The 22,721-nt window shown below is 39.7% G+C and overlaps 1 protein-coding gene across 1 annotated transcript; it reads right to left on the reverse strand.

The window, feature by feature from the left end:
• Positions 1-7,614: 7,614 nt before the first annotated feature.
• Positions 7,615-19,480, reverse strand: micall2a (mical-like 2a). The gene is given in 16 exon segments (XM_078797331.1): positions 7,615-8,052; positions 9,472-9,518; positions 9,669-9,783; positions 9,853-9,926; positions 10,055-10,157; positions 12,096-12,219; positions 12,379-12,443; positions 13,873-13,944; positions 14,042-14,157; positions 14,285-14,342; positions 14,424-14,560; positions 14,628-15,327; positions 16,020-16,176; positions 17,397-17,445; positions 17,536-17,811; positions 18,833-19,480. Coding segments are annotated over 15 exon segments (2,040 nt in total). The 5' UTR covers positions 17,679-17,811; positions 18,833-19,480; the 3' UTR covers positions 7,615-7,972.
• Between the last annotated feature and the right edge of the window lie 3,241 nt (positions 19,481-22,721).

The following is a 22,721-nucleotide window of genomic DNA, read 5'->3' on the forward strand; positions in this document are numbered from 1 at the left end:
GGGGTGCTGGAGCCTATCCCAGCTCTCACCTGAAGACAGCTGGAATAGGCTCCAGCACTCCTTGTGACCCTTGTGAGGATAAGTGGTAGAAAATGAATGAATAAATAAGGAATCACACTTTTCAATAATTATTAATAAGTATTAATAATAATGAATTAATTAAATAATTAATTATTTTTTTAATTAACTCATTTTTCAATCATTATTAATAATAATTATTAATAACTATTAATAATAAATTAATTAAATAATACATTAATTATTAATTAAATTATTGAAAAGTAGAGATTTAGAGAAAAGATACACCCTGGACTGGTGGCCAGCCAATCACAGGGCACATATAGACAAACAACCATTCACACTCACATTCATACCTATGGACAATTTGGAGTCGCTAATTAACCTAGCATGTTTTTGGAATGTGGGAGGAAACCGCAGTACCCGGAGAAAACCCACAAATGCAAACTCCACACACAGTTGGCTGAGGAATTGAACTCCGGTCTCCTAGCTGTGAGGCCTGCGCTCTAACCACTCATCCTTTCATTATTTATAAATAGGATTTTTTCATGCTGCATAGAACACCTGTTTCTGACCTCCCCATATGGGTTTTTATTGTACATTTAGAGCCCTACAGACATGAAATAACACCCCTATAGTGACCTTCTTACTTATAATACCCAATGTACTTGACATAAGAGGAAAATAAGACTTTTCTTTTTTCTGTTTTTTCATTTTTCTAACCGCTCGGTTGCCGTGTAGTCACTATGACAATATTCAATACATAATATTGAATCCTATTTTACAGAAATTAACTTATGGTCGGGTCTGGAATCAATCAAATGCGTAAATGTGGGCTTACTGTACTACCATATATGACTACAGTGAACGTGTGGAGTGTGGTTCCCAGGCACGGAGGAAACTTTTTGCATCCAGTGGGTAGCGCAGTACTGTTAGCGCCAACACAACATCAACATTGAAGACTAATAAAAGCATAAAATTTCAGTTGCTTGCCATTAATAAGCCGCTGTAGCACCCAAAATGATGCCGAGACTTATTTTTAGCGAAAAAAAATGACGACATACGGCGTCTTTAAGGAAGATTGATTGGGAGGTGATGCAAGTAATTGGTGCTGTCATGACTGTGACCTGCACACTTCACACTCGGAAGCCAGCTTCAGCCCTATGAGTAACAAACGCTCCCTTTAAAAAAAAAAAAAAAAAAAAAAACATGAAAGTGGATGAGAGCGAAATGTATTAACTGAGTCACAACATTGTTTTACTTGCACCACATACAAATCTCTGTGCTGCCTTTAATCCCTCTACCCACAGTTTCTCTCCGAAAAAGGAGGATATAAATTATTTTCCTTTGGTGGAAAACGGCAAATCCCCGTCTGGATTCTGTTAAAAGGCTTAAAATGTCACTAAATGCCAAGGCTGAGACTCCTGCTAGCGCGCCGGGGTCTTTAAGACAAGATGTTCAAGCGTTGAAAGTTACCTGAAAGTGATGAGGTTAATATTCTTATCGCTGGGCGAGAGAGGCTTGTGTGAAAGTGGATATTAAAAAAAAATAGCCAGCTAACCCTTCGCATTAGCAGCTATATCGGGCCGGATTAGCCGCGTAAATACAAATTACACCTTTAATTGTTTATTGTCGGGGGTAGTGTTTGCGGAACGTTGCACGGCGCGTGAAGGGGAAACGGTTGGGATGCTGTGGGGGCGGGGCTTGCGACAATAAACGCAAGAACACGGCCCAAATTTCTTCATAGATTTGGTTTGTTATTTTACCATCATACGGTCATCACACGTGGGCATACAAATAAGACTATATGCATTAGATTCATATATTTCTGCCGCAAGGCATGCTGGGTAGCTTGTGGCATTCTGTCGCAACATGCATTTTTGCTTCAAAGCAAAATATGTTGATCTCAATCCAGTGTCTGGCACTTGTAAATAACACTAAGTTTAAAAAAATAATAATAATAACAATAAGTCATATAAGAATAAAGTCAAAACTATAAAAAATATATCTAAACAAGAAAAGTTGAGAAATATGAGGAAACATTTTCGTAGCATACAGTTTTTACATTGTTTAAAGCTGTCGTATTATGCTAACAACATAACATAAACGACAAATAAAGTTGTAATTTTCGGAAAATCAGGTTGTGGAAAAAGTTACATTATGAGAATAAAGTCGAAATATGGGAATAAAGTCATGATTATGAAAAACTTTTCCAAGAATAAAGTTAAAATATGGAGAGAAAAAAGTTGTATGCTAACAAGAAAAAAGCAGCAATTTGATGAATAATAAACTAAAAAAAAAGCACAATTTTTTTTTACCCGTAATATTAAAAAAATAAATTGAAAAAATAATAAATAAAAAACAGATACATTTAGAATTTTTTTGAAAATTCCATCAAAACAGTAGGGATATGGAAATAAAAGTTATATGAGAATATAATTTTCAAAGATTGACAAAGGAAGTTGAAATAGTGGAAAAATTAAAGAAACTCGAAGTTCATATTAATTCGTCTTTTTACCGATATGCCAAAGTTGAGAAAACGCTTGGGCCTTTGAATGGCGTTTTAGGATTGCCATATGCTATGCTATGCTAACCAGGATTCTAAGTTCTCATTCCATTTGTTTAGTCAATTTTGCATGTTTGTATTGGTGTTTTCCATTAGTTTGCGATAGTAATCCACATGTGGTTTGCTGCATGCTAATGTTTGGCTAACCCAACAGGAAACACACGGTGGTCCTAAAGTGTCAAAAAGGCTTCCCACGAGACGAATGGAGGAGATCCGTGCTACAGGTTTTATACGACTTGACGTTATTAGCATAGCAGTGCCCGGCAATGGAGGACAAATGAGGTTTTAGACCACATCCTGTGAGACGGCCACCAGGGTGAATCACGGCTATAATGCAATCTCTTAAAAAAAAAAAAAAAAAAAAAAAAAACGAAGGCTGGAGTGAGGCATCCCGCTATCTTATTCAAAACTAGCGTCGCATGTACATATTGTGTTTCAGGGATGGGGGGGAATTTCACTGATCCAAGCACGCAGCGGGAGAGGGATAAAAGTGAGTGAGCTCAGACCAACGCGGCGAGCGAAGCGCGGGCCCGGAATCTCCTGCAAGTTGAAAGTTGCGGCGCCGTTCCGGCAAAAAAAAAAAAAAAAGTCTGTCAGGATCCTGCACGCCCGCTGATAACATGCTTGGATTATGGGATGTTTAAGGCAAGTGAAAATTATTCATTTGAGATGGATGAAAGCTGCACTTGTCAAGTCTACCAGTCATGCACTTTAGATATTTCATTTCCACTCGCCGCCATGCATAATTTCCTCTCAATGCAAATTTCTACACATAAAAAAAAAAATGCTTCTTCACCCCTTAGCACGCTTTGACATAGAAAATGGATCTTTGCCACTGAATAGGCAACAAAACAATGCAATTTTGGCTTTGCGCTGGTGTGAGAATCCAATTTGGTGAGTGACAGAATGCAAACAAAGACTTTTTTTCAAAGCATGCGAGGCCGCAATTTTTTTTTTTTTTTTTTTTTTTTAAGCAGTAAAGCAGTGGAGCTGATCTATGCGCTCTAGATCTAGATTGCTATTCAAATATCACCACGGCCGACCACTGATGAGAATCCTGGCCCAATAAATTAGCGGCGCCCTTCTCGTTTACTTCTCGGAGCTAATGAGCCTGATCAAATTACCTGGAGGACCATAATTACACATGAGCTGCCAAGGGGGCGGGGCTAATGATGACACAGCCGAGCCTCCAATAAAAATAGGGATATTTTTATATTTATTACACAGACCCAACCATGAAGTACATTTCCACAAAGTACTATTACTTATAAATGGGATATTTGTTATATGTTTAATGTTAGAGATCTAGACATGAAATAGCACCCCTATAGTCCACGATACACTACTATTACCCATTATAGATGCTCATGTATGTTGCTCTAAATGTGTTCCTTATAGGGCAGGGGTGGGCAAACTACGGCCCGGGGGCCACATCCGGCCCGCCAAGTGTTTGAATGCGGCCCGCCCAATCTTTCCAAAGTATTTCATTTAAACTCAACATACAACCTGGCATCATGGCCTGAGCCAACCTTTTGATGGTTTTATCAATTTCGTTTTTTGACATGGTCTGTTGTTTACAAAGTGCTCCTGAAAAAAGGGACACAAGCACATAATAATAATAATTATTATTATATTATTATATTATTATTATATTATTATTAGTACTATTATGATTATTTTAATTATTATATGAATGCTAATTATTATATTAATTATATATAATATTATTGTTATATTTGCATATTTTACATAATAATAATATAATAATTATTATTTTAATTTTATTGTAATTATTATAATATTATATTATTTTTAAAATATTTAAATATAAATATAAAATAATAAATAATAATAGCAGATTGCATGACAATTTTACAGATACAATAATACCAGGTGGACTGTTACGTGTAAAATATATAGTCTGCCCCCCGTAAACTTTGTCATATCAATGCGGCCCGCGAGTCAAAAAGTTTGCCCACCCCTGTTATAGGGGAACAGAGTGAGTGATGGACAGGAAGTAACCTCGGGGGTTTAGAGTTGAGTTTCAGTTTGTTAGGTTAGGGTGTTTTTATAAAGGGTTTTAATCAAGTCTGGTGCTTGTGTGTCACATCTCACAATACAGCTCGGGAATACCAAGTAGTCTTTGTGTCCTTTGAATGCCTTATAGCTTATTTGTATTTTAGCTCATTTAACTATTTTTAATGCCTGAAAAAATATGTTAATTTATGCAAAGAATATTAGCTTAAATATGCATGATGTTTTGACAATCGGGGTGGCAGGGGCAGGTCGTGCAGATATCAGAAGGTCGGTGGTTCGATCCTCAAGAGAGGACATAGATGGAAATTAGCAACCATGTCTCCATCAGACTACCCGAGTGCAGCTGTGGATACAGACGTAGTTTACCACCACCAGCCTGTGACTGACTAGTGACTGAAAAATGGCTTCACTTCCTTGAAAAGTGCTATAAAATCGAATCCATTATTATTATTATGTATTCTACCACAAAACAGCATGATTTATCAATATAATTTTGAAGTTATATACACTATTTACAGTCGTGTACATGTTGATCAAGTAGTCATTTAGCTCTGAATGAATGTTTGGATATTGTATTTTAATGCATCGTTTACTCTGTTTTTACTCAACTCTATTTTTATTTATTTATTCTCTACTATAAAGCGTATTTGAGTACTCTGAAAAGCACTATACAAATAAAATTTATTATTATTATTATTGTTATTACTATTATTTATCAAGCTACAGGTTTATTGCACGATTATTGCACAGGATTTTTTACATTATTGAATCTGTCCTTCACACATTGAAAAAGAAAAAAAATTAAAAGCACTATATAAATAAAATGTATTATTATTATTATTATCATTTATTGTTATTACGATTATCAAGCTACAGGTTTATTGCACGATTATTGCACAGGATTTTTTTATATTATTGAATCTCTCCTTCACACATTAGATAAAGTTCATTCATTTTCTACCACTTATCCTCACCAGGGTCGCGGAGCCTATCCCAGCTGTCTTCAAGCGAGAGGCGGGGTACACCCTGGACTGGTGGCCAGCCAATCACAGGGCACATATAGACAAACAACCATTCACACTCACATTCATACCTATGGACAATTAGCCTAGCATGTTTTTGGAATCTGGAAACCGGAGTACCTGGAGATAACTCACACATGCAAACTCCACACAGAGAGGAATTGAACTGCGGTCTCCTAGCTGTGAGGCCTGCGTGCTCACCACTCGACCACCGTGCAGCCAACATTAGATAAAGTTGAAATTGAAACCACAATGTGATGAGAGACTGAAAAGATATTATATAATAATATGTCACCAGCCAATAAAAAACATTTTGGACACATCTGTCTTAATACAACATCGATTACAATATTTAGCATCTTTTATGTGCAATTTCCAGGCATTAAAACAATAAAAAATTCACTAAAGCTTAAAAGTGCGGCCTCATCATGTTTGGAAAAAGGGCGAAATTCAGTCATGAGATCGTGCGGGCCGATACCTAATTTTGTGGCGGTGTTACCCCAATTGCAATCAAGCAAGATTACATATTCCATCTTTGTGTCGGGCGCAGTTCAAACAGACTTTTTCATAGAGATTAAGCACTTGACGGCTAATGGCGTATTCTAATGAGCTGCCTGGACACCAGAGCTCACCTCGGAGGATTCCATTTCATCAAACACACACACACACACACACGACATGAATTGTTTTACTTATGAATATTAATGTCCCTCTAATTTGATGCTGTTGTTAATGCTTGTCGCTAGGAGCCGGGGCGAATCAGGTCCCATTCCTGTAAAAACCACGTATTAGACACCCCCCATACCCCCTCCCCATGTGACACTAAGCCCTCGCCTTTGATTCTTAATTGCACCAGTGCAAGCGTTTGCAGGAGACGGGGCGCAAAGCTTTAATTAACTCTAATATCACACGTTCAAGTCTCGACTGTCAGACGCATCACACGCGTGCCACTTCCTTTTTTTGCGGAAAATATCATCCCTAAACTCTGTTCCGACTTCATGATTTCATGCATCTCAAAGTGAGCCGTGTGTCATGTTTTTTTTTTTTTTTCCCGTATTGTTGTATTGGCTTTTTCCTGTGATGCTTGTTGCAAGGAGCGAGCGAGGAGGTAAAAAAAAGTTGAGAAATAGGTTTTGCTAGAAAAAGATGTGTGGCAAGAAAAGGAGGCTATTAAGTAAATCATTCCACCTCTTCCCACTAATCTTCAAAAGGATTTATTGGCCACCAGAGCTGGAGTTGAACATGCTCCACTGTGAGCTGCTGCTACTGCTGCTGCTCCAAATCATTCAAGCTTCCTTACAAGCTAAAAAAAAAAAAAAAACGCTGTTATTGGGCTTTGCATGCATGCAGGAAGGCAAGCGCATTTTAAACACCTCAATTGTGATGCAGATATTAGTAAAGAGTAATGTTTAATTACGATAAAAGAGCTCGGTGCAGCACTATAGTTTATAAGCCTCTGTCCGCCATAAGCTAGCGCCCGGTCTAATCCTCTTTCTACGTCGGTACGGCTCGATTTTTTTTTTTTTTTTTTTTTTTTACTCGGCATTTATAAAATTAGCAAAGAAATTAACTGTCTGCAAGTGTGGCAAATTGGATTGTGTAAGTTGTGTCTTTATGTGTGTGTGTGTGTGTGTGTGTTAGCCAGGAAGCAAAGCCAGGCTGCCACCTACAGTACAGAACGGAGGGGAACACTGTGGCTTACTTCATTAACCCCCCCCCCCCCTTTTTCCTTGCTAATTTCGTTACAGGAAATTTGTTAAAATCCATTATTGGAATTATTAATGAAATAATTTCAATTTGGCTGGAAGACTGTGGAAGGATTACACGTGTGTCTAATGTGCACAAAATGATTTGAACAGTCGGTGACCTACTTTTGACCCGGCGCCACCTGATAGGCTGAGGTTTTTTTAAACAATTAACCACTCGTTAAAGCACCACACAGTGACATAAAAGAAAAAAAAAAGTGTCAAATGTAAGTAAAAATACTTTAATGTGTTGCGATTCCTGCCCTGGGTATATTATGGGTATAATATAACAAACGGCTGCAGTAACAATGTGTGAATATTCCATGGAAGCATCAGCTAGCGTTACACTGCAAGCCTAAATAAACACAAACACTCACAACCGGGCCTCCGCCAAGGCCACACTTAGCACAAATGTTTATGTACTAGCAGGAAAAAAAAAAAACCTAAACTGAACATTTGTTGTAAGCGGAGCACCAAACTGATATTCTGGAATTAGTCATGGTAAAGTAAATGGTGTTGTTATTCCGGAAAATGGCTGAAAATGAAATTATGAAAGTGAATAGCCAATGTGAGTAAAGTTTAGATTATTCCACTCTTCTCTTACTTCTTCGACCAAACAGTTTTGAGATGGAGGATTTCCTTTTAGGTTTGTCTCTCTTTAACCCTAGTGATACCAAAGAAAACAAAAACCACAAAAAAAAAACCTCAATCGTGGATCAAACGTGTACCAAAACTAAACAAAACACATTAAGTAGTACTTTACAATAAGGTACACAAAATAACAGTCGTTAGAGGACTCTAAATATGTGTTTTGTTCATCGACAACTACTCTATTCAGTTCAGTAACTACTCTACAGTTGTGTCCAAGTTATTCAGTAACTACTCAAATGAGTTATTCAGTAACTGCCGCTAATTAGTTCCTCGGTAACTACTCAAAATGTGCCTTTGTTCCTCAGTAACTGAATGTATGTGACGATCTATGCCCTTAATTCCTCAGTAACTACTCCATTCTTTGGTCACTACTCTAAATGTGTGCCTGAGTTCCTCAGTAATTAATCAGTTCTTCAGTAACTACTCTAAACACGTGCCTTAATTCCTCTAACTATTTTACAAATGAGTTCCTCGGTAACTACTCTAAGTGTATGTGCCTTTGTTCCTCAGTAACTGAATGTAGGTGACAAAATCTATGCCTTAATTCCTCAGTAACTACTCTAAATGTGTGCTTTAGTTCCTCAGTAACTATTCTATGAATTAGTTCCTCCGTAACTACTCTAAATTGATGTGCCTTTGCTCCTCAGTAACTGAATGTATGTGACTAAATCCATGCCTTAATTCCTCAGTAACTACTCTAAGTGTGCTTTAGTTCCTCAGTAACTATTCTATTAATTAGTTCCTCGTTAACTACTCAAAATGTGCCTTTGTTCCTCAGTAACTGAATGCATGTGACTAAATCTATACCTTAATTCCTCAGTAACTACTCTAAGTGTGCTTTAGTTCCTCAGTAACTATTCTATTAATTAGTTCCTCGTTAACTACTCAAAATGTGCCTTTGTTCCTCAGTAACTGAATGCATGTGACTAAATCTATGCCTTAATTCCTCAGTAACTACGCTGTTCTTTGGTAACCACTCTAAATGTGTGCCTTCATTCCTCAGTAACTATTCTATTAATTTGTTCCTCAGTAACTACTCAAAAGTTAGGTGCCCTAGGTCCTCAGGATCTAAATTTATCTACCTTAGTTCCGCAGTAACTCCTCTAGTCAGTTCATAATTTCCTCAGTAACTACTCTAAAGTTATGTGCCCTAGTTCCTCAGTATCTAAATTTCTGTACCTTAGTTCCACAGTAACTACTATAGTCAGTTCATTAATTCCTCCGTTACCACTCTAAATGTGCCCTAGTTCCTCAGTATCTAAATTTCTGTGCCTTAGTTCTGCAGTAACTACTCTAGTCAGTTCATTAGTTCCTCAGTAACCACTCTAAATGTATGTAGCTTAGTCATGAATTCCTCGGTAACTACTGTATTTGTGTATCTTACTGTAAAGTGAGTCCAAACATTATATCGACAATTATAAATACTACTTACCTAAATTTGTCATCATGGCATTCAACTGCTCGTCCTCCGCCACTTCCCTAGAAATTTGCGTAAAAAAAAAAATCTCTCATGATGTTACTACGCAATTGCCTATGCATTTGATTATTGTAGTTTTACAAGTTGATGGATGACTTGCTCTGAAACATTTCATTTGGAACATACATTTGTAAAACCTGAATCTTCCTCACCTGAGTCGGTCGTCATCCAGAACCTCCACGATGGCGTTCCTGCCGTTCACGATTTCCATCAGCCTCCGCATCAGAGTCTTCTCCCGCGCTCGCTCCTCTGTGGTCTTGCCGTGATCTGTTACGTGCACGGGAATGCCGGTTCAAAGCAAGAAAGCATCGGATCATTCAAGAACCAGATTGTTACCAGGCTTCTCCAGCAGGCTGCGGAGTTCCTGCTCGACTCGTAGCTGCTGCTTCTCCAGATCCTGAGTCCCGGCACTGAAACCCACCACAAAACATACCGAAAATAGAACATCGGTGTAGAGTCTATGTAAAACTTCCTTTCTTCTTCTTCTTCTTTATGGAAGTTTGAAACAGAACTGCCCCAAAATTGAATCAAGACTCACATGTAAACAAGTTCTGACTCCCTCCTGATGAACGTTTGCTTCTTCTGGATGAGAATGAACCAGTCAACCATCAGTGGGTCCATCAGCAAGTTGGTCTCCCCCTCTGAAAAAACACAAATGTGATGTTAATACGTGCACTTCCCCTTTCGAGTTAATTTGACCTAGCTTCATTGGGTTGATCCTATTTTGACGACATGATCATGTGATCTGTGATCACGCATTAACACGTACACTGATGATAACATGTAATAGTTGCAGTATCTTGTTATATTTTGAGGATTTAAAACACTACTGACTCTTCCTTTGATACACATACTTACTGTATGCTAGTTCTGTATGCTAGCACTTACAATGTCCGCTCTCCTTTTGATAGCTGTGTCTTCCAGCACAAGAGATGTGCTCCTGTCCTCAGGTAGAGGTTCATACTCAAAATAGATTACGATTACGTCCTTTGTAAGCTAGCTGAAATTAACTTGTTTTCTTGTGTTATAATGTACAGAAAAGGGTCTTGAATGATGGGCAAAATTCCACAAAAAGCGCACTTCCCCTTTAAATAGCTACTATTTGTACAGTTTAAAATGCAATATTGAATGTAGTCAATTGTAACTCATAATGGCATCAATTTAAACATTCAATGTACTTTTCATTTTAAATAGTCGTTTTTAAGTAGAGCAAGCCGAGCGGTTAGCTTGCAGGCCTCATAGCTTGGAGACCCGAGTTCAATTCCACCCTCGCCCATCTCTGTGTGGAGTTTGCATGTTCTCCTTGTGCATGCGTGGGTTTTCTCCGGGTACTCCGGTTTCCTCCCACATTCCAAAAACATGCTAGGTTAATTGGCGACTCCAAATTGTCCATAGGTATGAATGTGAGTGTGAATGGTTGTTTGTCTATATGTGCCCTGTGATTGGCTGGCCACCAGTCCAGGGTGTACCCCGCCTCTCGGTCGAAGACAGCTGGGATAGGCTCCAGCATACCCACAATCCTTGTGAGGATAAGCAGCATAGAAAATAGATAGATGGATATGTTGTTGGGTCTGCACGTCGTGTGGTTAGCGCGCAGGCCTTACAGCTAGGAGACCAGAGTTCAATTACACCTTCGGCCGGTTTCCTCCTACATTCCAAAAAGGTATGAATGTGAGTGTGAATGGTTGTTTGTCTATATGTGCCCTGTGATTGGCTGGCGACCAATCCAGGGTGTACCCCGCCTCTCGCTTGAAGACAGCTGGGATAGGCTCCAGCACCCACTCTCGGTAGAAAATTAATTAATTTGAAATCACATTAAGGTCAAAACATGTAAAGAAATAAAAAATGAAACAAGATTCATTTAAATACAAAATAAAAAAATATACAGTAGAAAAAAAACATATTTACAGTAATTAAAGTAATGAGTTCACCAAAAGGTAAACACTAGAGGGCGCAATGAACTCAGGCCCAACTACTGCAGTTTGTCAAGTTAAAAAGTCAAATGGAGAAAAAGCCAATGATGTTGGACCATCCATCCATTCTCCTCCGCTTATCCGGGTCCGGGTCGCGGGGGCAGCAGTCTCAGTCCCCGGCCACCTCCTCCAGCTCCACCAGGAGGACACCAAGGCGTTCCCGGGCCAGCTATGAGACATAATCCCTCCAGCGTGTCCTCGGATTGTCCCGGGGCCTTTTTCCGGCCAGGCATGACCGGAACACCTCACCAGGGAGGCGTCCGGGAGGCATCCGGACTAGATGCCCGAGCCACCTCAACTGACTCCTCTCGACGTGAAGGAGAAGCGGCTCTACTCTGAGCCCCTCTGATGTTGGACCCTTTGGAACCAAAATATTCCTACATAGTTGGAATGCAGTTGACGGGTGGGAAGTAGGGGTAGATAGTGAGATGGATATTATATTTTTATTGTGCTAAATTTTTCACAATCTGGGTTTCGTATCTGCAATGTTACATTGATTATATATTTTTAATTTCTGGATTTTCCTATCCCAAAAAAAAATGGCAGAAAACCTATTATTTTCTTTTCTTATAATGGGCTGGTGCGTTCAAATGTGAAACCGAGTACCTTCCTCACAGCGGCGAAGCTTCTTCTCCAGTTCCACGCCTTCTCTCTCCAAGCGCGCCACGTTTGCCTCGATGTCGCTCAGCTTGCTCTCAATCTGCTCCGCTGGGGTGTGATAAGACTCGCGCTGATATAAAACAAAGAGTCACATTCAAGTGGTTTAATTTAAAAAAAAAAAAAAAAAAAAAAGCTCAATGTAAAATGTCCATTTGTCTCCCCTCTTTTTGACAGCACATGTGTGGCGCTGTTAATTAATCTCTTAAGAGACTTAATGGAGGGAACTTACAGAGGGTGACCTCATTTCAGTCCTGGAGGCGTCGGTGGGTGACAAATACTTTCCCTTTTTAGCACCTAAGAGGTAGATAAAATAGGATTAGATGGGTCTTTTATGGCAGCTTTTGTCACATCCAACTTTGCCTAAAAACTGACATTTTATCAACAATGATGGCCGCCACGGTGTGTCAATCAGTACGTTTTCACGCACTAAGAACAGTCCCGAAATAGTTCAGTTTGGTTAGTTTTCGTTCAGCAAATGCTGTGCACGTCCGATACACTAGGGGGCGATAGTGGTCATTAGTATGGGAATCCCATCCGGTTTAAGGAAGCTGGTTCTTTTGACTCTGCTCCCTAAATGAATCAGCTTTTTTGGCTTCCAAATAACACATCAGATTTTTATTGATGTATTAAATATAAAATATGTGCAATTTTTAATGTCAAAATAATAATAATGATTAATATAACCATTTATTACCTCCATAGGTGGTGTTTTGCCAGCGTTTGTTCAAAATAACATAAAAGGTACAGAATGGATGTGGATAAAATTTTCAGGAATTGTCAAAAACAGGATATGGAAGACCGGATTCAATTTTGGGAGCAATCCGGATCATTGTCTGGATCCAGGATTCTTTAATATTGTGAGATTTGTGCCTAAAAAATGGTCATAGCACTTCTCAAAAAAAAAATAAATAAAAACAAAATTTCTAAGAGGTTCCACAAATGTCAAAGACTCATAATAAATAAAAATTAAATTAAATAAATATAAATAAATAAATAATGCAGATTATGCAGTCTTGAATAAAGGCATCTCTTATCTTAATTCTGTAGCAACTTCTTTCGTGTGTGTGTGTGTGTGTGTGTGTAACCCCATGAGGAGGCCCAGCTTCACCCGTACACTACCCCCAGCACCCCCCCACCTCCTCAGGTCAATTGACTTTGAGACACCTGGTCTACAACATGTTCTGCTATTACAGCATGTAGCACCACCCCAACATTACATTTAAGAACATTGTTCGGGTGCAATCAATAAAGTTTTTTTTTTTTTTTTAATTCAGCGGGAAAAGGAGACCCTAGCAAGTAGCAGAAGCCCACACAAATGTGTGAGTGACAAACATGCAAAGGCTGCTTGTAGAGCCCAGCTAAATGCTCACCAAAAAGCAGGTAGTAAAGTCCATAGCCAATGCAGCAACTCCATAATGAGGCCTGACTGAACTGAATGGTAGCCTGATTAACAATTACCAACAGCTGCTTCTTCCAGGTCTTAGCAGCAGAAGCAAAACAGGAAACTGAAAACCAAATTAAGAGCACCGGAAGGAAACATATTGTCATATGTTTTAATATGACATATTGGGTTTTGTATCCGTATAAAGTGGTTTGGAAAAAGCGATTTTAATAACTGGTTGGGCCACGCAAACTATTTATAGGCAAAACAACAAAAACGGTGCATATAAATAAACATACTGTTTGTGGTTTTGGGTGATATTTTTGGCAAGAGAAGCTGTACCTGATGATGGTGTGGATTCCGAAGCCGGCCATCTTGCCGGGGATTTGACAGACGAGCGCCTCCTGGGGGGATCTAGTGGAATAAGAAGAGGAAGATTTACATCTTCTTGGTGTAAGATGTGTCTTTTACATCCTTTCCATTTGAATTACATCATTTTTTTTTATATCACCTAGACGTCCATGGTGAGCTGGTGGAAAGGTAACTGGTGCTGACGTCGGAGGCCTCGTTGCGCTGTAGAATGGCGTGGATATCGAGCCATGTTCTCCGTCGGTGGAGTCATCATCTCTGCTTGCGAGAAAGAAGGAAGTTGAGCGTAATCAGTCGAAAAAGAGGACAACAAAAGTGAAAGCATGCTATATTTAGCAGCTCCCAGAAACAAGAGGATGGATAACTAATATTGCTGCTTATTTACCTTAGTTGTGGTGTGATTTGGAAAAATTTGGGCCTAATTTGCATGTCACAGAGTGGACCTGTAGGAAAAAAGTATTAGTATACATACAACAAATACAGTAGAAACTCCATAAATAAATGGCTAAGATGAATGAGCTAACCTTTAGTGGATGTTTCTGTTATGGTGTCACACTTGATTGCCGTAGAACATGCAGGTTCTTCACTGCCGGTGCTTAGAACGTTTGATTCTGGGGTTTTGCTGAATTCAAGCATTTGCAGACTGGACTTTACGGATAAACTGGATGCAAAAAAAAAGTACAGAAAGAGATGAATAGCATGTAAAAGCTAAATAAATCAGCAGCGTTTACCATGTCTCTCCAGAGCAAACAGGAAATAAATATTTGTTGTTATTGTTGCAGTTTTCCTGTGCCGGTTTCTTTCCATTTCTACCCCGGTCGGCATCTGGTTTTTGCGGGAACATTAGCTGCCCCCATGGCTCCGTCGACTTCCTGCAATCAGTTGTCGATGTCTCCAGGAAAAAGTTCTGCCGGGCTGCTTGTGTCTTCTGCGCTGACGCCGTCCAGTAGTGGGTTGGAGGTGCGGGATGGACCGATTGGGGTTGTGGTGGAAGCTGCGTGGAAAAATTTGACATCCCAGGTCTGGTCGTGATACGAGCCTCGGAGGACGGTTTGGTGTTGTTCTCTTTGTGGACTTTGCAAGTAAAAGTGTCCGGGTCTTTGCCGGGTTTGTAGCCTCCTGCATGGAGGGTTCCTGAGCACTCGCAGCATCTGGAAGACCACAATGAGGAAAAATGCTGAAATGTTGATACTAATAACAACATTAAACTCTGTATTTATATTTATTTAAAAAAAAAGTGGATATATTACGTCTGATGTGACTGCGGCCGTAAACTGACAGGAGATGCAGGCTTCGGCGACGTCCGTGTCGTGGCGACAGTAGGAGGGGTCTGATTCTTGGAGAACGAGGCTTGGACGGCGACCGGGAGATTCTTCTTCTCTGATGGCGCCTCCTTGGAGCCCTCTGATGGCCTCTTAACTCCTCCCACAAATAAAAAAACACACTTGAAGCTTCAGAGAGATAAATCATCGCGTTGCAACTTAGGCTACTGTGTACACCTATTATGCTCATTTTTCAACCCTATGTATTAATTTGTGGACTCCTATAGAGCAGCTCCACACAATAACCAGCACTTAAAACTTTCTAGATCTTCCAGAATTTGACCCTATTCAGCTGCATTTCCTTTGATTTGTGCTTCCCGTCTAAACGGTCTGTTCTACGCACTTGTTTTTTGCAAGACTACTACTACTACTACTACTATCAGACATCCTCTGTGGATTAATGTACCTTTCCTGGCGAGAGCGCACTGCTTCCGCGTGAAACACCGTTAACAAATTTTGCTGGGAATCACCAAACACAATAACTTCTGACCTCGTAAAACAGAAAAGCAAAGTGTGAATCTGGCTTACTTCCACGCCCATATAAGGAAGCCTGTCTGTGTGTGACATCACAAAATAACAGTTTTGCAACGCCCTCTGAAACCGAGCGTTTTTAGCCGTCCCTAACTTATTTCAGGGCTCACTTGCAAACGCGTAAACTTCGTTATCTGAAACTTTGGCATCGTTTAACACGAGAATACGACATTCTAACAACATTTATAGGTCAAAAAAGCATAATGGGTCCCCTTTAAATTAATCAAAAGTTGGAGATTATTTCTGTCATATTCAGTCATATCATACTCGCGGTGTTCTCACGGGGGGTGCGTCCTTTGAAGTAGTTGTAGTACTGAGAGACGTAAGTGAGTATGCTGAGCCTGTCCGGGATCCTTAAGGCCACCATGTCCTCTGCGTCCAACAGAGCCGGGATTCCCAGTTTCTCCTCAGCCACCTGAAAAGCCTTGAAGAAGAAAACATCGACATTTGTAGGCCATCTCATGCGTCACAAGTCAGACAATACAAATGTCTTTAAATAGTCTACAGAATGAATAGTGTGCTTCCTGTGAAGGATAAGCAGGACGGAGTATTGTTCAGCACCAAGCCGGGACATGCTTATTAAAACGTTCTAACAAGATATACACAATGACAAACACGTTTGTTATCTAACAAGACCCGTAAAAAAAGAAACGTGACACTTCATGAAAAATACACGGGTGTCCATTACTACCACAAACTCATGTTTCCTTTACGTGGAGCATCTCCACTACTCCAAAAAGTGCTCAAAATAGCCGTGGAGGTGCTGCAGGAAGTGAACTTTCATGAGAAGTCCTTCACAGAACACACACACCATCCTGAACAGGAAAATGGTGGAAAAAGCATCTAAATAATAAAGGAAAAGTCCCGGCTTTGGAGGTTAATATAACAAAACCAGGCCAAGTGGACAAAAAAGACAGTACTGGATTTCAAAATGGCGTCAGAAATGAAACGATGCGAGTCAAAAATCCTCTAAAGGACTGTTTTTAGGAATCTACAACAAAAAGCACTAGACATAGCTTCTTTATACGACAGCCAATCACAGGGCACATATACACAAACAACCATTCACACTCCCATTCATACCTATGGACAATTTGGAGTCGCCAATTAACCTAGCATGTTTTTGGAATGTGGGAGGAAACCGGAGTACCCGGAGAAAACCCACGCATGCACGGGGAGAACATGCAAACTCCACACAGAGATGGCCGAGGGTGGAATTGAACCCTGGTCTCCTAGCTGTGAGGTCTGTGCGCTAACCACTATACCACCGTGCCGCCCAGAAGCAATTTTTGGGGGATAAATGCGAGTCAAAGGTCTTCTAAAAGATGGGATTTCTCTGCTGTTTTTAGGAGTTTCCCACAAAAATGCAGATCCTCTATTTGACAAGGACTTGTACTTAGCACACATTAAAAATCTAAATCTACATGAACCCTCGACTGTTTGTCTTGATGTTTGAGGCTTGTGCGGTGTAATAAAGTGCTATAAAGTGTTTAACATTGTAATGGTAATGGTTTTATTTCATTTGAACATGCATCAGATTACAATTGAATGCATCACATAATCAGTTCACAGTTCCACATGTCCAAAAGGAGTAGGAAGAAGCAAAGCTTAACATTGTCAACAGTATGTAAGAGGTTGTCTCACCAGCTTGTTGTTGTCAAACACATCCTCCATACGTAAAGAGTCGTAATCTCTGCACACACACACAAAAAACAAAACTTATTATTTTATCCCCTCTCAAGTATAGTCTTCAGTTGTTAATGCAAAGATGAATAGAACTTACATGAGATCAGGTCTGTGTCTGTGGATGAGGGCACAGAAGGCCAATCCACTCCTGAAGGACGTGGTCATGTTGGTGATGCTCACATCTCTGTAGCCTTCACACTCGCACCTGCACCACTGCTCCAGAGCTTGGATGGCCGACATGTTCAATAAAGTGTGCAAATGTTTGGCAGTGAGGAGGAAGGAGAAAGGAGGAAGAGTCAAGTGTGGAGATAAACAGGCGGTCTGAGTTCGGGAAGCGTCGCGTTGCAGCTGCGTCCTGTTTGCTTCTTGTTACCTGAGTGAGCAAATGAGCGAGTGGTGGAGTTGTGTTCCTAACAGCTGATTCGTCACAAGTTAGAGTGGGACGGAGAGAAACATTTAAACTCAAAGTACGAAACGGCATAATAAATTTAAACACAATTGTAGGGACCAAAAGAGTACAAAAAAAATTTAATTATTTTTTCTTTAAAAAAAAAAAAATTAACGAATAATGGAACCTTAATCACACCAACATTTATTTGACTATATCGCGAGTGTCTAAACATAGTTATTATATCTATTCAAACGCTCATAAGTACTACTAAAACATTTATCTTTCCAACTATAACTTCCAAAAATAAAAAAAAACAGTCGCTAGAAATTGATTCCAAGCTTTCTAGCTAGCTTCATAGCTACTGCTAACCTGTTAACTGGCTAGCTCTTTAGCTAGCTACAAACGTACCACACGTACACATAGCAAATCATAATAAAGGTCACTTAATAACACCTGAAAAGAGTACAAAAAATTAAACAATGTTATTCTTTAAAAAAAGCAATTTAACGAATAGTAAAACCTTAAATCACCACAACATGTATTTGACTATAACTACCACTCACCTGTTAACTGGCTAGCTCTTTAGCTAGCTACAGACGTACACATAGCAAATCATAATAAAGATCACTTAATAACACCTGAAAAGAGTCCTAAATATATTAAAATTAGTGAGGGCGATAGTGTATGCCCACGAAAGATGATGGCCCCTTTTTAGGGCCCCTTTTTATCTAGTGCACTCAAGTTGTATGTAATGGTGTGCAGAGGTTCTTATCTCCTGTGCACAAGGTTTCAACTTCAAATTATCTTGTGCACTGAAGAAAAAAAACATATATATGTTATATTAAAAAAACATTATACAAGAACTGACCCATTTTGCAGCATTAAATGACCCACAGACCTCACAGGTTTGTAACATGAGGACACGTGACATCATTAGCTTGAATACCTTAATATGTGACCATTGCTGTGTGTGAATAGGATCTAAATAAATCAATTAACTTACCCACTTTTATTTCAGCAAAGGGCAAATATAGTCATACATAAAAAACAGAGCTGTGTTGTTTTTAATGATGGCAAAAACTTGAGTCAAAGATCCTTTGTATGACAGAAGCACACTGAAAAAAAAAATCCTCATCAAAGATCCTCTATGTGACAAGAGCGTCTCCTGTTCTCCTGCAAAAATGTTAGTCTTTGCCAAGTTATGAAGTGAAGTCGCAGGCCGTTCTTGGTCATTCATGGTCCACATTGGGCCCACGGGCTGCCAGTTGAATAGACGTGCCTGCACTATGAGAAACAGCAGCGGTACATGGGGGAAATAATAATGGCCACTAGGGGGCAGCGTTACACTGCTCTAGTCAGCATGCAAGCAGCTGTCTTTGAAAAGCACACAGAAACATTCATTATAGCAAGTTAGGTTGCATTTACACCAACACATATGATTATATTGTAACGGATGGTTTATTATACAGTAATACACATGATGTTGAAGGCATAAATACATTCAATAATTGTAATATTGTTGGGCAAATTGATGTTTTAGTTTAGTATATAATTATAGGTGTGTGACAAGTGCACAGGAACTTGAGCTTGCAAGTGTGCCTAATATAGTGTCTTAATAGCGTGTCGATGAGCACAAACAGGAAGCAGGAAAATCATCAATCATCACCCACGTGGTCAACTTCCTGCATGTGGGACGACACGACGCCACCCGACAAGCTCAGAGCGCCATGGATCTCCGCCTCATGCTCTCTGGCTTTGGCCCTCAGCTTGGCGATGCTGCACGAGCGCAGCTGCTCCGAACTGGACCCCTCCCACTTACGTAACCTCTGACCTGTTGTTTCTGCGACGGCGCTCGACGTGGCGCTGGCAGCTTTCGTCCAAGGGTAGTTGTCGTTTTTGTCGTCTTCCTGTCCTAAGGGTCGGCGCTCGCTGCTGCGGGAAGCGTCCATGTGATGTTTTAAGCTCCTGGTGGCTTTATCCGACATGTCGGCATCTTCGCCTTTGGGATGGGGTTCGGCACGCTGACCCTGGAGTTTCAGCTGACGCCTCATCTTGGCACGGCGGTTCTGGAACCAAACCTGGAATCACGTTTAGGATGCGGTATACACCGTAAATACACCTATTCAATTAACTGCAGAATCTCCTGTAGTAATATATATATATATATATATATATATATATATATATATATATATATATACATATATTGAAATTTATAAACTAATTAATATTTTGACCAGATGAGACAATTGTCTTTTTGGCATTTCTTTTGCTGAAGTTCTAAAAGTTATAAAAAAATTATATTAAAAATATTAATAAAACATACATATTTTAATATTATAATTTATATAATAATAATAATAATAATAATAATAATAATAATAATAATAATAATAATAATTATTATTATTATTATTATTATTATTATTATTATTATTATTATTATTATTATCATCATACAATACAATTTTTTATTTCATTGTTACTTTGTAATCTATAACAAATTCTGGATTTTTTTGCAGTAGTTTTGAAATTCAAAATGTTTATATGTTAATAAAAAAAATATACATATTACAGTATATTATTACATATCAAATAAACATGATGCAAATACATACGCCATTTATAAAATAAATAAATTGAATTATAAATTGATCCAGCCTATTTATTATTATTTATTATGATTATTATTTATTGCATTGCTTGTTTTTAAGATTAAAAACATTAATAAAAAATATTATAAGTTGTATTATGTTTTTAAAAAAAATATATATATAAAGAAATGGAGATTTCCCCTACTTGTTATAGATAAAAACATATTTCCATCTGCGATTAAATGCAATTAATTGTGAGTTAACTATTGACAAAATGTAATTAATCGAGATCAGTAATTTTAATCGATTGACAGCCCTAGTGGAAACAGAATAGATTCTCATTGCTTCTTAAAAAAAAAAATTATTAACCTTTGGCCTTGTTTCATATTCGATGCCCAACGGTTTCAGACACATTCAGCAAAAGAACACAAATCACCAAATCCAATAGCTTGTATTTGCCCACCTGCACTCGGGCCTCGATGAGGTCCAACCTGAGGGCCAGGGCCTCCCTCATGAAGACATCCGGGTAGTGTGTGGTCTCGAAGGCCTTCTCCAGCTCCTCCAGCTGCCAGCTGCTGTAGTTGGCGCGGGCGCGACGCTGCTTCACCGGCCTCTGTTCGTCTAGGGTGGGGTGAGCGGGTGGGGGAAGAAAAAAAAACAAAAAAAAACACAGCGGCCCAATTTACAGCATCGCCGACGGGTGACAAGGAGCTAATGGCTCTAGATTGGCTAATTAGCGCGGCGATCATTAGCGCCGCTTCGGCACGGCTGGATAATTGATTGTTAGTTACGAGCCGTTAGCCTTTTGTAAACATTTACACTCGAATCTGACGCCACTTCACTTTAACGCTAACTGCCTGACTTATTATTGACGTTTGAACGAGGCGCTTTACTGTCGAGGATTCGTGGGATACTTTTTGGATGTCGGGAATTTTAATAATCGGACTCACCCACGCCCTCGGTTAGTTGCCCCATGACCATGGTCTGCGAGGCCAGGAGCAGCGCCTCCTTGCAGGGTTCAGGCTGCAGGTAACTCCTCAGGGACTCATAGCTGATAAAGGGTCCCGGGATCAGAATGGGAGGCCGGGCGGCGAAGGCGGGGAAAAATTGGGCTGCACCGGGAGCGTGGAAGACCGCAGGCAGTAACGCGGAGACCAGTTTCCCCGGTCCGAACATCTCCAAGCTGATCCGGTTGTAGTCCTACGCTGATGAAAGCATCCCAGTGGGAGTATCGGTTCTGATACCTGAGGGGCTCAAGGCAGGTAAACACAGTTAAGGGGTGGACTCTCACCTGTCTCCGCCCCCTTCCACCAGTCACATGACGTCCACCTCAGCTGGAACATGTAACCTCGTCTCTCATCAGTATCATCATCGTCTTCTGGAGTGTGATAACGAGCGTCTGTCCTCCCCGACTTGCTGACATGTTGCAACACCTTCTGAGGTTTCAATCCCAAGGACACAAGAGACCAATCCGGAGACCGTTTGTTGAGACAAGAACGTTGTAAGAAACGGGTGGGACGATCCTCGAAAAGTGATGGCGGCAGCGGCGGCGGTGGCGGCTTCCAGAATAAACACACGCTAACCGACACGTCAAAGTGACAAAAGCATCCCAGAACACCTTTGGTGTTGATGTGGAACAGCGGCGGCGGCGGCGGCGGCGGCGAGGGAGCTGACGGCTCGTCACCCTAAAGATGGATGACATCCATTGGAGTGGCGAATGTATGGACTTGTTTGATGGTTACACACAAAAAAAGGGGGCGCTTCATTTATCAGCTTTCAGATGCTTTGTTTTGACTTTGTAGCAAACGGATACATTTTAGTAGCATTGGGACTTGAATTAGAAGAAATGTATAAATGTTGGGTGACATGCCAGATTTCTGTCTGTATTTATGAATATTATACACACACATATATACAGTATATAGATATATATATAAAACATTAGCCTCAAACCAAACAGCTTTTCGGGAAACTCCCAGTTAGTGCGAGATCCAATTGCCAAAATTGCCTAAATCCAAACAGACATGCAAATTTTTAAAGCAACGTGTCATATCATTAACGTTAAAGCTGGAACCTATCCCAGCTGTACAACCGGGGTAATATTGATGTATATAGCCAATATTGTATTGTCTGTATTGTAAAATGTGTAATAATACTGGAATTAATGATAAAAAATAAATAAATAAATAATAAAATAAATAAAAATAAAATAGTGTATATGGCCAATATTGTATTGTCTGTATATTTTATTAAAAAAAAAATTCAACATTTTATAATTGTATTTTATTCAACAAAATG

The sequence above is a fragment of the Doryrhamphus excisus genome, linkage group LG16 (genome assembly GCF_037039965.1).
Source record: "Doryrhamphus excisus strain RoL-2023G ecotype Guam linkage group LG16, RoL_Dexc_Guam_v1.1, whole genome shotgun sequence".
In the NCBI taxonomy this organism is placed as follows: domain Eukaryota; kingdom Metazoa; phylum Chordata; class Actinopteri; order Syngnathiformes; family Syngnathidae; genus Doryrhamphus; species Doryrhamphus excisus.